This window comes from Artibeus jamaicensis, unplaced genomic scaffold (assembly GCF_021234435.1).
Source record: "Artibeus jamaicensis isolate MK-2021 breed Jamaican fruit bat unplaced genomic scaffold, CSHL_Jam_final contig_519, whole genome shotgun sequence".
NCBI classification, from domain to species: domain Eukaryota; kingdom Metazoa; phylum Chordata; class Mammalia; order Chiroptera; family Phyllostomidae; genus Artibeus; species Artibeus jamaicensis.
This window is the reverse complement of record NW_026521871.1, coordinates 8,712,004-8,726,926: the sequence shown is the minus strand read 5'-3', so window position 1 is coordinate 8,726,926 and position 14,923 is coordinate 8,712,004. Positions and strand designations below refer to the sequence as shown.

General features: G+C 37.4%; 1 protein-coding gene across 2 annotated transcripts in view; it reads left to right on the top strand.

Annotated features, from left to right (window-relative positions):
- Positions 1 to 103: 103 nt before the first annotated feature.
- APPL1 (adaptor protein, phosphotyrosine interacting with PH domain and leucine zipper 1) overlaps positions 104 to 14,923 on the top strand; it is a 33,761-nt gene continuing 18,941 nt past the window's right edge. For both annotated transcript variants that reach the window (XM_037132112.2, XM_037132111.2), the window contains exons 1-6: positions 104 to 281; positions 8,207 to 8,305; positions 10,039 to 10,098; positions 10,621 to 10,692; positions 13,050 to 13,137; positions 14,593 to 14,634. In XM_037132112.2, the coding sequence (XP_036988007.2) occupies positions 228 to 281; positions 8,207 to 8,305; positions 10,039 to 10,098; positions 10,621 to 10,692; positions 13,050 to 13,137; positions 14,593 to 14,634 (415 nt within the window). In that variant the 5' untranslated portion in view covers positions 104 to 227. The remainder of the gene's footprint in view (positions 282 to 8,206; positions 8,306 to 10,038; positions 10,099 to 10,620; positions 10,693 to 13,049; positions 13,138 to 14,592; positions 14,635 to 14,923) is intronic.

Below are 14,923 nucleotides of genomic sequence, written 5' to 3'. Positions count from 1 at the left end.
TGGTCAACACCGCCGCGCTGATAGGCATCACCGCGAGCCAATGAAAGCTCCGGGAGGCGGAGCAGCGAGACCAAAGGGGCGGGATTTCCCGCCGGACTGCCGTGTTCTAGGCGAGGTCTGCGCGGGCGGGGACGGCGACGGCGACAGACCCAGCAAGAGAGGGTGGGTCGGAGTGGGGAGCTGTGGGCGGCCGCCTAGTCTCCAGCCGCTGCCCTCCCTCCGCTACGATGCCGGGGATAGACAAGCTGCCCATCGAGGAGACGCTGGAGGACAGCCCGCAGGTAAGGTGCGGGTGGCGGCGGGCAGCGAGGGAAGGAGCGGGGCGGGCCGACCTCAGGCCTGACGTCGTCGCGGCCGCAGGTGCCCGCCCTGGCCCAGGTGGGCGCCGCTACCCTGTGCGGTCACCCGCGGCGTGCGCCCCCAGAGCCTCTGAAGCTGAGCCCGGTCCGCGGCTCGCGGGGGCACGCACTGCTAGGCCGAGAGCCGTGCGCGGGGTCTGGGAAGTCGGCGGTCGCCTTCGCTAGTGGGCCCGGTGGTCAGTACATGCACGGGGCTTTTTTTTTTTTTTTTTTTAATTTGACGAAAGATGCCTTTTTATTGCCGGCCGTGATGTGAGGTGATAAATCCCGACCCTGGAATTTTCTCCCCGAAAACATCTTTGGAGAAAATGCAGAAGGAGAAAGAACCGGGTTGACTTAATTTCTGTGTAAGCTAGGGAAGGAGATGGGTAGTTTTTCTTGGGGAGATGCAGAGAGACTGTACACTGGACGCTGTAGTAGGTCATCGGGGAAGCTCGTCTTGGTTCCAGAGTCTACCCGCATTCATTGTGTGCCCAGGGTCGTGGCCGCTGTCACTCGAGCTGTTCACGACTTGTGATGGACGGCGCCTTCGCGGTTCCACGAGTGCCGTGCTGCTCCTTGCAGACTTGCTCCTAATAAGCTCACCAAAATAAAAGCCCTGTGTTCTGTATTTTGCGCTTTGGGAATGATGCTGATGTGATTGCTTTAGCTTAAGACAATTTAGGAAGACAATCATTTGTTATATTTTTAGTACTGAAGAATGAAATTAGTGATATTAAAAGCGTGGTGAGTTGAGGGCTGTAACTGGCAGAGAAACTTCATCCTTCAGTCTGTCTTACACAATAATTTAAGCTATCTAAGACCATCTTGATGCTTGGTCACCACTTAGAATGAAGACAATGTTCTGAAATGTTCATGTAGAACTACAGTTGCATATTTCATATGTCTTGGCATTTAATATGGCCTCAAAATGACGGGAGGAAGAGTTAGATCCCCCTTTCCTGGGTTGCATGTCTGCCATGGATTTGTGCCAAATTAAAATTGGGCTCTGATTGTGGAATTGATTTGTTTTTTTTTCCATGCTTAAAGTTATCTTCACAGGCCAGTTGCTTGCTGGTAATGTACTCTTATCAGCCTATAACTAATACAAAGAGAAACCCACATCTTGGCTTATTTGACAGCTAGAATAGCCAGTTCAGATTATTAATGTCTGCAGTATAAAGTTATCAGTTATATTTGTTTCAGACATTTTGCAAAAATTTTGTGGGCTGTATTGGTCAGGTGCACTTTGTCCTTTTACTTTTTTATTATCTAAGACTGCCTTACTCTTTTACCGGCTTGATTTTTATAGCCCATAAAGATGATACATAGCTCAGGATGGGTTGTACAGTGCCCTAGCCATGATTTGTGAGGAGGATGTAATCTCTTGGCTCATTTCTTGAACTTTTCACAGTTAGTTTACAACCTGAACATCAGTTTTTTATTTTTTTTACAAGAATGTGCTACATTAGTGTTAGTTTTACAGTAATTTTTTAAATATATTTTTTATTTAGTTATTTTTCAAGTACAGGTTTTTTTTTTTGTCTATTTCTCCCATCCCAGCCCCCCTGCCCCATCTCCCCCCCTCCCATTCCCCCCCCCCCAGTCCTCATCCCTGTGTCTTTCATACTTGTTCCTCAAAATCCCTCCCAATTTTTCCCCTTAAATTCCCTTCCCTCTCCCCTCTGGTTGCTGCCCACTTGTTCTCTATTTCAGTGTCTTTGTTTTTGTTTAAATATTTTATTTATTTATTTTTCAAGAGAGGGGAAAGGAAGGAGAAAGAGTGGGAGAGAAGTATCAATGTATGGTTGCCTCTCATTTGTCCCCTGCTGGGAACTGGCCTGCAACCCAGGCATGTGCCCTGAATGGGAATCGAACCGCGATACTCTGGTTCGCAGGTCCGTGCTCAATCCACTGAGCTATGCCAGCCAGGGCCAAGTTTTACAGTAATTTTTAATGAAATATCCACATTGATACTTCATTTTCTAAAAGTAATATCAGTAGTCTTGAACTAGATAACATTTATTTGGGAAAATTAGTTGGTGACAACTGGAATTTGGAAAGGAAAGACACTTGGAAGTAATTCTGAGGGAGAACCTGTGCAGAATGGAAATCCCTGGATCTGGGATTCAGGATATACGGGTTTTAATCCTCACTGCCACTTAGTCTCTTCAGCTTTAGGGCAAATTACTCAACTTCTCTGAACCACCACTATTACAGAGAGAAAATGTTTTTATTTTTGTACCTGGTTATAAAAATAATATTTACTTTAGAAAAATTGGAAATACAGAAAGAAAAGCGGTTATGTGCTGTGTACCCAACAGCAAACCTTGTTAATCTTGTTTGTTTCCTTTTTTTCTAATTTTTTTCTCTTACACATTTTAATATAATCAAGATGATATTGTGCATACAACTTTTTGGCTTTAATTTAACATGGCTTGAGTACCTTCATATATTACATTCTGAATAAAAGAATTTAAAGGCTGCATGTTTCCTTAACTGACTTAATAGTTGTCCTATTGGATTTTTAGAGTTTTTTCCCAAATTTTGCTTTGTATATAGGGCTGAGATTCATGCTTTTGTGCATAAATTTTTGTTTTAATTTAGACCATTTAGGATGGAGTCCAAGAAGCCAAGTAACAAAGGGTATGGAAACTTTTAAAGCTCCTGATAAAAGTTTTTATTAGATCATTTGGTATTAATCATCTTTAAAAAGCCTGCCACTTGCCACGTAAAAAAAATTAGAGCCAAGTAGTCATGAAAGACTATCCCGAATTACACTTATTCTTTTTTTAGTTTTGATTTATAGAAACTATTAAATTAGGGAGGGATTTGCAAGTTCAAATCCAGCAGATCAAACATATACGTTTTTAGAATTACCATGCCCAAACAGCACATTCTGCAAAAGATCATCTATTGAGGCAAAAAATCTTAAGACTACACTGAGTGCCTTATCCGTCCTTATATAGTGTTTTGAAAATCAGAAACAAAATGAAACTTCCTAATTAGAACAGATATTCATTGATTTTATATGTAGGTAAATATCTTATTCATGATTATTCATCTATTCTAGAACTGTGAAGACAAACTCCAATCACAAACGGTGGCTTCTTTGTCATAATATGAAAAATATATCATAGATTATTACACATTTTTTTCTTCACTTTTTCACATCTTTGTTATCTCTTATACAGTCCCCTTACAGCTGATGATGTTTTACTTGTAATTGCTTGCCAATGTACACACTTGGTTGTTTTTCCTAGTGCCATAACTGGCCAAGTGTGACCTCTCAGTGTTCACCCAACAAATCAATGTAACAACAACTTGAAGCATTATCAGTCCTGTCTGTTGTTTGAAAGTATTCCTTTGACACCTTGTGAGATGAAGCAAGTGCGGCCATCAAATCTTGCTGAGCCCTGGCTGGGTGGCTTAGTTGATTCTAGCATCATCCCCATACACCAAGGTTGTGGGTTCAATCCCAAGTCATGGCACATTCAAGAATCAACTGATGAATGCATAAATAAATGGAACAACAAATCGGTGTATTTCTCTCCCCCTCCTGCCTCCTTTCTCTCTCTAAAATCAATAAATAAAACTTTAAAAATATTGCAGAATGGGTATCTGATGACAGTGTAAGAAAATGCAGGGTGGGGTAAAAGGTTTATAGTTGTTCTTATGTAAAATACAGTAATTAATAAAAATACAAAAATAAACCATTTCACATACAACTCTAAACTTACTTTTGCTCCACCCTGTGTTGGGGACAAAAGTGGAGTGCTTCTAACAAATGTTTGTCATTTCATGGCACAGAATAGTATTGGATGGGAAAATATGGATATGGATAACTCTTGTATCAAAAAGTGACTCACAAGAGTTAACTCTGTGAAGAAATTTTAGGATTACATTAAATTTATGCTGCTTGTGTTTTCCTTTTCATGTTTATATGGACATTATATATAAAATTCTGCCTAACAAGATTTCTCCATGATTTTCTTATCACATCTTAAAATGGCACTTTGAGAGGTGGGAGTAGGGCACTAGAGCTAGGAAATAAAAAGATTCTGTCAGATCTAAATCTCTGGGGTTTGGGGAAGTAGAAGACTGAGAATGTGGACTTGGTATACTGGCATAACGATTTTGTTCTTAAAATGAAACCATATTCACTTAGCTTCCTCTTCTAAAAATAGGAAGCTAAAGAATAAATTGATTTTTGTAAAGCCAACGTTTTTGAAATTGATTTTTTTAGAGAGAGAGAAACATCAGTTTGTTGCACCACTTATTTAATCATTTGTTGGTTGATTCTTGTATGTTCCCTAACAGGGATCAAACCTGCTGCCTTGTCAGGAACATGCTGTAACCATCCGAGCTACCTTTCCAGCACCTAAAAGCCAGCCCTTAAGGTTGAGCTTTGTAGAATAAAAATACAAGGTTTTTTAGATTTTAAGCTTTAGTTTTGGTAATAGTTTTTGGCATTTTAATTCTTCCCTGCTTTTGAGATATAACAAGGTAAGCATACTTTGCCTTGATACGCTGAATTTCCTTATCGCTCATACTTTTTTATGGACAGTCTTAATATTTATGTACAAGTTTTTCTCCTTAAAATGAACATATTTACATGCTCATTGAAAAAAATAGCCTAACAATAAAGTGTATAAAGAAGAAAAATAACACTAAATTTTACACTCAGGAAAACATAGTTAACTTTTTTTTAGCACTTTATTTATTTAAAATATATTTTATTGATTATGCCATTACAGTTCTATTTCCCCCTTCATTCCTTTCCACCCTGCACACCCCTCCCCCATCATTCCCCCCTTTAGTTTATGACCACATGTCTCAAGTTCTTTAGATTCTATATTTCCCCTACTATTCTTGCCCTCCCCCTATCTATTTTCTACCTACTGTCTGTGCTACTTATTTTCTGTACCTTCTCTCCCCTTCTCCTTCTCCCACTCACTCCCCTGTTGCTAACACACCTTGTGATCTTCATTTCTATGTTTCAGCTCCTGATCTAGCTGTCCTCTTAGTTTGCTTTTGTTTTAGGTGTGGTTGTTACTAACTGCGAGTTTGGTGTCCTTTCACTGTTCATATTTTTTTGTCTTCTTTTTCTTAGATAAGTCCCTTTAACATTTCATATAATAAGGGCTTGGTGATGATGAACTCCTTGAATTTGATCTTATCTGAGAAGCACTTGATCTGTCCTTCCATTCTAAATGAAAGCTTTGCTAGATAGAGCAATCTTGGATGTAGGTCTTTGAATTTCATGACTTGGAATACTTCTTTCAGCCCCTTCTTGCCTGTAGGGTCTCTTTTAAGAAATCAGCTGACAGTCTGATGGGCACTCCTTTGTAGGTGACTGTCCCCTTAGCTCTTGCTGCTTCTAGGATTCTCTCCTTCATTTTAATCTTGGCTAATGTAATGATGATGTGCCTTGGTGTGTTCCTTCTTGGGTCCAACTTCTTTGGGACTCTCTGAGCTTCCTGGACTTCCTGGAAGTCTATTTCCTTTGCCAGATTGGGAAAGTTCTCCTTTATTAGGTTCTCCTTTATTATTTGTTCAAATAAGTTTTCCACTTGCTCTTTCTCTTCCCCTTCTGGTACCCCTATAATTCAGATGTTGGAGCGTTTAAAGATGTCCTGGAGGTTCCTAAGCCTCTCCTCATTTTTTTGAATTCTTGTTTCTTCATCCTTTTCTGTTTGGTCATTTTTTTTCTTCCTTCCTGTCCACTCCCTTGATTTGAGTCCCAGTTTCCTTTCCATCACTATTGGTTTCCTGTGCATATCCCTTCATTTCACTTAGTTTAGCCTTCATTTGTTCCTCTAATTTGTGACTAAAACCAACCAGTTCTGTGAGGATCCTGATCACCAGTGTTTTGAACTGTGCATCTGATAGGTTGGCGATTTCTTGGTCGCTTAGAGTTATTGGCTCCCGGGGTTTGAGTTCTTTTCAAGCCATAGTGTTTGGTCTGTTTGCACCTGTTACATATGAGGAGGGGAGCCTTAGGTGTTCACCAGGGTGGGGCCACCCAGGTCGCTGGTTTGTGATGCTGTATGTGGGGGCGGGGTCAGAGAGGGAGCAATAGTGGTCCCCTCTGCTGCTTCCCCACTGCTTGGGCCGGCTTGGTCTGTCTCACTGCTTGCTCCTTTGCTGATTTATCTGCGTGTGAATGTGTGAAATGTGTGACCGCGGTCAGCCTGCCACCTTGTGCCTTCACTGGGTCTGCCCTTTGCTACCTCATACCTGGGATCCGCCCTCGGCTGCCTGTGCACCTGGGTCGGGGATTTTTTTTGCCCAACGACTCTGCTACTGGCTCCGCCCCTCTTACCAGTCTGGCTGAATGGTTGGTTGTTGTCGGACTTTCATATAGTTCAATTTTCTGTGGTTTGGCAGTGTTTTTTGTTGCTAAAACTTTGTTGTTTTTAAACTTGGTTGTGCGAGAAGGTATAGTGTTTCCACCTATGCCTTCATCCTGGCGGAAGTCCTAAACATAGTTAACTTTATTAAATATTTTATTGTTGTTCTATTACAGTTGTCCCAGATTTTGCTCCTTTGATCTCCTCCTCCTGGCCCTGCTCCCACAGTCAGTCCTCCCCACCCCCCATTGTCCCTGTCCATGGTTCATTCATACATGTTCCTTGACTAGTTCCTTCCCCATCTTTCCACCCTTATCTCTCTCTCCCCTCCCCTCTAGTTGCTGTCAGTCTGTTCCTTGTTTCCATGCCTCTGGTTCTATTTTGCTCATTTGCTTGTTTTGTTCATTAGGTTCCTTTTATAGGTGAGATCATACGGTATTTGTCTTTCACTGCCTGGCTTATTTCATTTAGCATAATATTCTCCAGTTCCATCCATGCTGTTGTGAAAGGTAGGAGTTCTTTCTTTCTACCGTGTAGTATTCCATTGTGTAAATGTACCACAGTTTTTTGACCCACTCATCTACTGATGGGCACTGAGGCTGTTTCTAGCACTTGGCTGTGTAAATTGTGCTGCTGTGAACATTGTGGTGCATAGGTTTTTTTGGATTGGTGTTTCAGGGCTCTTCCGATGTAATCCCAGCAGGAGAACTGCTTAGTCAAAAAGCAATTCCATTTTTAGTTTTTTGAGGAAATTCCATACTGTTTTCCACAGTGGCTGCACCAGTCTGCGTTCCCACCAACAGTGCACTAGGGTTCCCTTTTCTCCACATCCTCACCAGCACTTATTGTTTATTGATTTATTAATGATAGCCATTCTGACTAAAGTGAAGTGGTATCTCATTGTGGTTTTAATTTGCATCTCTCTGATAGCTGGTGTTGCTGAACATCCTTTCATATACCTCTAAGCCCTGTGTCCTCCTTGGAGAAGTGTCTGTTCAGATCCATAGTTAATGTTTTATAGGCCATGTTGGAGAGAGGCACTATGGTATTATTTCTAGATTAGGATGGGGAGGGGCTTGGCACTCACAGAAGGTACCATGGAGAAAAATAAATAATTATATTAAGTTACCCCAAAATAAGACATTTAAAATATTTGTACATGGTATACTGTTAATCTAGCCTTGAACATTTCTGTTGATTTGTCTTAGTTTAATTATAGACTTTTTACTTCATAAAAATATATTTTTGTTGTTTCTCCTAAGGTTTGTGTGATATATTTGTTTTAATGATCCCTCTGGATCATTAAATCTTTAATAAGATCCCTCTGTTTTAATGATGTGAAATTGAGAACAAAGAATCCCAACATCTTAGTATTACTATCAAAAGAGAGAAAATATATTAAAACTGAGATTAATTAGAGCATTAATATTCTGTGATTTTTCTTTTCCTTTAGAAAAAAATTCTGTCTGATTTATATAATGGTTAATATAAACTTATTGCTTTTATTTTATACAGACAAGGTCTTTATTGGGTGTATTTGAAGAAGATGCTACAGCTATTTCCAACTATATGAACCAGTTGTATCAAGCTATGCATCGGATTTATGATGCACAGGTAAAAAGTTAAAGGCTGACTCATTGCTTTTTAAAAATGAATCTTTAGTCCTGGCTTGGTTGGGGTATCATCCCATGTACCAGGAGGTTGATAGTTTAATTTCTAGTCAGGGCACATGCCTAGTTTGTGGATTGATTCCTTTGGAGTCTGGTCAGCACCCAAATGGGAGGCTGCTGACTGATATTTCTCTGTCACATCATTATTTCTCTTTCTCTCTCTCCTCCTTCCTCTCTCTCTAAAATCAATGAACATATTTCTATTAAGAAAAATAAATAAATCTTTAAGCCCATGAGGACAGAGATAAGTGTCTGTCTGGTTTACTGGTGCCTAGCCCTGACCTGGGCTCATAGGAACAAATACTTGTTGAATGGATGAATGAACATTAACTATTTTGTACAAAGCTCACATTTCAATTACTAATGTATAGTTTGTAGTACCACAAAAATTAAGAAGATTGAAGCATCCTGCCCTTTCTCCTCAAACCCAGTAAGGACTTCCTTAATTGAAACTTACTGATAATGACCTTTGCCTAAGATTTGTCTGGAAACCCTACGTTGTTACCCATTTTCCCTAACCTTGCTTTTAATTTTATGGAATGTTTCCTCCCCTTTTTGAGCAGAAGATTTGAAAGAAATTTCCTTTTATCTAGTTCATAGAAGGTGATAAAAATTAGATCTAGCTGTGGAGCACAGGAGGTGAATTTAAGAAAACAGATGACTAGATTTTTTGTTGAACAGGAACAAGATTTGAGGCTTTGTTTATGAAACTTAATTATAAGCGTTAACAACAATGTGGCTTCTATAATATATTTTCTTTGGGATTAATTAAGAATACTTTTTTTTTCTCTTTCTAATTTTCTCTCCTTGTTTCTTCATCCTTTTCTGTTTGGTCATTTTTTTTCTTCCTTCTGGTCCACTCCCTTGATTTGAGTCCCAGTTTCCTTTCCATCACTATTGGTTTCCTGTGCATTCCTGTGAGTCCATTCCTGGACTCACATTTCCAGTACGTACTTTAAAGTTGTTGTGATAGTTGTTTTGTTTTGTTTTCTTCTGATTGGTCTCTCAGGATTTGATTTCTGACCACACATTGATATGTAAAAGAAATGGGGTTTTTTTAGTCATTATAGTCATACTGAAGAAAAACCCCTTTAAATTAAAAATATTTCTTTTTTTTTAATATTAAATTTTATTTAGTTACTTTTCAAGTACATTTTTTTTTAAAATCTATTTCTCCCATCCCACCCCACCCCCCTGCCCGGTCTCCCCCCCAAAAAAATATTTCTTTTATATGGCTTTGTTGCTATATTTTATGACTAGGTGGACTACATTTTGGTTTTGTGTTATTAAATGCTTATCATGGTCTAGTAACAGCATCTAGAGAGAGGGATAATAAGTTGTCAATATAGAATCTCTTAAGATTTTGCTAAGATTTGTACAGTTTACTTCTAGCTTTAAAGCTTTAACAATATTTAATTTAATGCTTAATTTTATCAGTTAAACAAGCAAACATTGGGAACACTGCTGAATTCCTTGATGGTGTGTACTTCCTGGTTTGAGTATCCTTGTAAAGTGCTTTAATGGCAATTCCCTTTTCCTTGATTTAGTGAGGGGTTTAGAGAACATATTGTACTATGTTTATGTTAAGTGATAAATAAAAATGGCGTAGGTGTCTTCAGTTAAAACTTTTTTCTTATCAGTAGTATTGTGTTAATTTGAATTAATCTTTTTTTATAGAATGAGTTAAGTGCAGCAACACACCTGACTTCAAAACTTTTAAAAGAATATGAAAAACAGGTATTGTATATGAAACTTTTAAAAGCATAATTTAAAATATGCAGCGATACAGTATTTATATAGTTAAGTAGAATTTCTCAAGAATCCTAAGCTTTTTTGATTTTATAGATGTTAATTTTGATATGCTATTGAAATTCCATTATAGCACATATATCTAATTTTAATGATTTAATGGTAGATACAGAGATTATCTAATTTATCTCTCTTGTTTTTACAAGTGAGGAAACTGAGGCTCGCTTAAGTTATACAGCCAGTTATTGGAGAAATTAGAGTTAAACACCAAATCTTTGAACTCCTAGAATGGTGTCATTTCTATATACCATTTTAATTGATTGCTTAGCAACATTTTAATTAATGTTTACTAATCACATGAATTATACTGTTTTATTAAAATAATATTTTTAGAGCTTATTCAAAATTTAGAAGTTTTCTGAAGTTATATAAGGACTTGAAATTATAACCTCTTTCATAAAAGACGTAGAGCATTGGCCCTTTACCTCATCTCTGTTTCTCACCTTTCAGCGTTTTCCATTGGGGGGTGATGATGAAGTTATGAGCTCTACTTTGCAACAGTTTTCAAAGGTTATAGATGAGGTAAATGCTTATTTTATTTTGCTTGACTAAGTCACCTTATAATTAAGTTATTCAAGTTGTTTAGCTTTTATTGAGAACTTTTATTATAATTATATGAGTAAGTTACTATTAATAAAAGATTACTACTTTTTAAGAAAGACCTTATTTCCACATCTTGGTAGTTGTCTTGTAAAAACAATGCTCTCTTTGTCTGAGTAAAACAAATTGTGTTCAAACAACAAATTATAGATATGCTTTTCCAGTCCATGTAACAGTTAGTTGTGCACTGTCTTATTTGATATATACAGGGAGAAAAGAGTTCAACTGTGAGCTCTGCCTAAGCTCTTTATGGTTCCTCTTTTTTGCCATGAGGATCAGGCAACATTTTACCATTCAGTTCATTAATCCTTCCATTCCACATAGTATCAATCTTTAATTTCTCTGGTCTCAGAACAAATCACTCTAAAAGGACCTGGAAGTTAGGAGGAAGAAAGGTAATGAGAGATGTTTGGAGAATCTATAACTGTTCTCTACTAGTTCAATGAAAGCTCTTCTTTTCACATGCATCATTAAATAGTTCTGTCTTTTCTAGTCTCCTAACTGGAAGAGTAAATTTTTGAACTATCTTTACTAATTTATTATAGCAAAATATTGTTTCAGTAGATCCGTATAAAGAAATATTTATAGGAAAAGGAATTTTTAAGTTGTGGTTAAATATACATAACAACATAAAATTTACCATTGGTGACATTTAGTACATTCAGTGTTGTGCAACCATCAGCACTTAGGTTTTAGAACACTTTTAACGTCATCCCAAAGCAAACCCCGTGCCCATTAAGCAGTCACTTGTTACTCCTCCCTCACCTCAGCTTCTGGTAACCATAAATCTGCTTTCTGTTTGTATGTGTTTGCCCATTTTGAATAATTTATATAAATGGACTCATACAGTTTGTGGATGTTTGTTTGTCTTCTTTTACTTAAAAAGTAAACCATTCACTTCCTAGATTTATCCATGTCATAGCATGTATCAGATTTCATTCCTTTTTTAGCTAAACAAAATTCCATTGTATAAATATACTACATTTTATTTATCAGTTTATCCGTTGATGGACATTCGGGTTGTTTTCCACCTTTTGGCTAATGCAAATAGTATTGCAGTGGGCATTCATGTACAAGTTTTGGAGGTTGTTTTTTTTTTAACACCAGTTTTCAGTTCTTTTGAGTATGTACCCTGGGGTGGGGTTGTTGAGTCATATAGTAATTTTATGTTTAACTTTTTGAGATACCACCAAACTGTTTTGCACAGCTTCTGCACAGTTTTACATTCCCACCAGTAATGTAGGAGGGTTCCAGTTTCTCCACATTCTCAACACTTGTTATTTTCATTTTTTTTTTATTGTAGCCACCAAATTGGGTATGAAATGGAATCTCATCATAGTTTTGATGTGCATTTTCCTCATGGCTCATGATATTGAGCATTTTTTCCTGAGCTAATTGGCCACTTACATATTTTTGATGAAGTGTCTATTTAGACCTTTGCCCATTTTTTAAATTGGGTTATTTGTCTTTTATTACTAAGTTTAAGGTTTCTTTATTCTAGATACAAATTCCTTATTAGATAATATGATCAGCAAATATTTTCTCTCATTCTGTGAATTCTTTTTTTAAGATTTTATTTATATTTTTAGAGAAAGGGGAAGGGAGGGAGAAAGAGAAGGAGAGAAACACTGATGAGTTACCCCTCATATGCCCCCAACAGGGGACCTGGCTTGCAACCCAGGTATGTGCCCCAACCAGGACTCGAATCAGAGACCCTTTAGTTTACCAGCTGGCTGACGCTCAACCCACTGAGCACACCAGCCAGGACTGCATTATCTTTTTACTTTTATTGATTGATTGATTGATTGATTGATTTTAGAGAGAGAGAGGAATAGAGAGAAGTATTGATTTTTTTGTTCCACTTATTTATGTATTCATTGGTTGCGTCTTATATTTGTCCTGAGGGAGGATTGAACCTGCAACCTTGGCTTATTGGGATGATGCTATAACCAAGTGAGCTAGCTGGCCAGGGCCTGACTTTCTTGACAGTATCCTTTGGTGTACAAAATTTCCATTTAGATGAAGTTCAGTTTATATTTTTGTTGCTTGTGTATGTGGTGTCATATCTAAGAAATCACTGCCAAAATCCGAGGTTATCCTGTGTTTTCTTCTGAGACTTTTAAATGGAAATTTTTTATTGTATATTTTTAATTATATCACAATTTTAGTGTTGTCTTATTAACACTAAATATCAACACTTTTTATTAGATTTTATTTGATTTATGCAACACTGGTTAAATGTTTCTGTTATTTGGCCTTTTTGGTTTTTCTTTTACTAGCTTAGCTCTTGCCATGCAGTACTCTCAACGCAGCTTGCTGATGCCATGATGTTCCCCATTACCCAGTTTAAAGAAAGAGATCTGAAAGGTACTGACGTCAAGCTTCTGTTTACTTTCATTAGCTGTCAGAAAATCAGTGCCTATAAAATGCATATTACTCTATATCTTAACCATTTCTGAATACAGCCTGTGCCACTTTTACTTTAATTAGTCGCCAAATATTTATAGGAGCTCCTGCTAGACATTAAACTAGATACTGAGGAATACCAATATGAATAAGATGTCACTTCACTCAAGAAAACCTAGAGAAAGATATGGGGTGATTAAACAGATAATTACCATACTGTCTCATAATTAGGGAATGAGCAAGGTGTTGTGAGGAATCAGGGGAGCGTGGCAGAAAGGCTTCTTCAGGGTGTGATGAAGAGGAGTTTGCCAGGAGAAAAGAGTCATTACTTTATTAGAGAGACTAGGAAACACAAAAGTACGGATTATAGAAATGCGTGGCTTGTTTTGAGAATGACAAGAAGTTCAGTGTGGCCGCAATGTTGAATGTGTCGGGCATGGAAGGAAACAAATCTAGAAATAGATTAGTTGGGACTAGATTATTCTAAAGATGTTCAATTTGAGTTTATAAGCAATGAGAAGCCAGTGGAGCTCTTTAAGAAGTGGAGAGACATAATCCTTTTGCTTTTGGAGGGTGGAGTAGGGTACATTTGATATCTAGAATGGATTAGGAGGTTGTAAGAATCCAGTGAGGTGTGACCATTGCCTGAACTGAGACAGTGACAAAGGAGATGGAGACGTGTTTATGGGCTAGAGTGGCAGGAGGTGAGAGTACTGGCACATCTAGCAGTCCATAACTTAGTCATTTGTGGTGGGGGTTTTTCCCCCCATTTAGCATTATTCAGTGATAAAATGAGAGTTATACAGAATTGTCTCTCTTTTCACATGTTATAATCTTAGAAAATGATACAGACTTATTTATAAAATATGTAGATAGAATAAAACATTGAGCTAATGTATCAGTGGATAATAAAATATTTAAATTGTAATGGGATAAAAACAAATGTATTTTAGAGATGGAGTTATATTTGTAGTGGTAATCTTCAAGAATGGTCATTTTAGGGTCAAGAAACAAGATCTGTTTTCTCAGTCTACAGGGACTGAATCTCATAATATTAATAAAAAGTTCTTTGTTTCTCATTCAGCATTTGAACTTATTAGAGTCAATATCAAAAAATGAATTAAGTTAGATTCTGGTACTGAGAATATTTGCATATCTTAGGATTTGTAGTGGTTTTAAAGTTTGTTTTTGTGCCATATTACTAATTTGTGGATTTTCTCAAGGGGTAACTGTTGTTAATGATAGTAAATGTTCCATTGACTAGCTGAAGTACAGAATAGCTTTTTCACTTTGAATGTTGAAGTATGAGATATTATTTGGAGTTTTTATAGCTTAAATGGCAGTTATTGTTTTCTAAACAAAATTTAAGGTATTTCATAAATATGCTACACTGAAATTGTTCTTAAACTTTTCCAGAAATATTGACATTAAAGGAAGTGTTTCAGATTGCTAGTAATGGTAAGCTCTTAATACTTTACATAATTATTTCTTTTAATCAGTTTTTTATCAACACAGATCTGTGGCCAGATTCTATGCAATAGTTGAAAAAAATGAACCTAATTAAAAGTTTAAATGAGATTTATTTATTTATAAAGATGTTATTTATTTATTTTTAGAGAGAAGGGAAGGGAGGGAGAAAGAGGAGGAGAGAAACATCAGTGTGTGGTTGTCTCTTGCATGCCTTCCACTGGGGACTTGGCCTGCAACCCTGGCATGTGCCCCAACTAGGGATTGAACCGCAACCCTT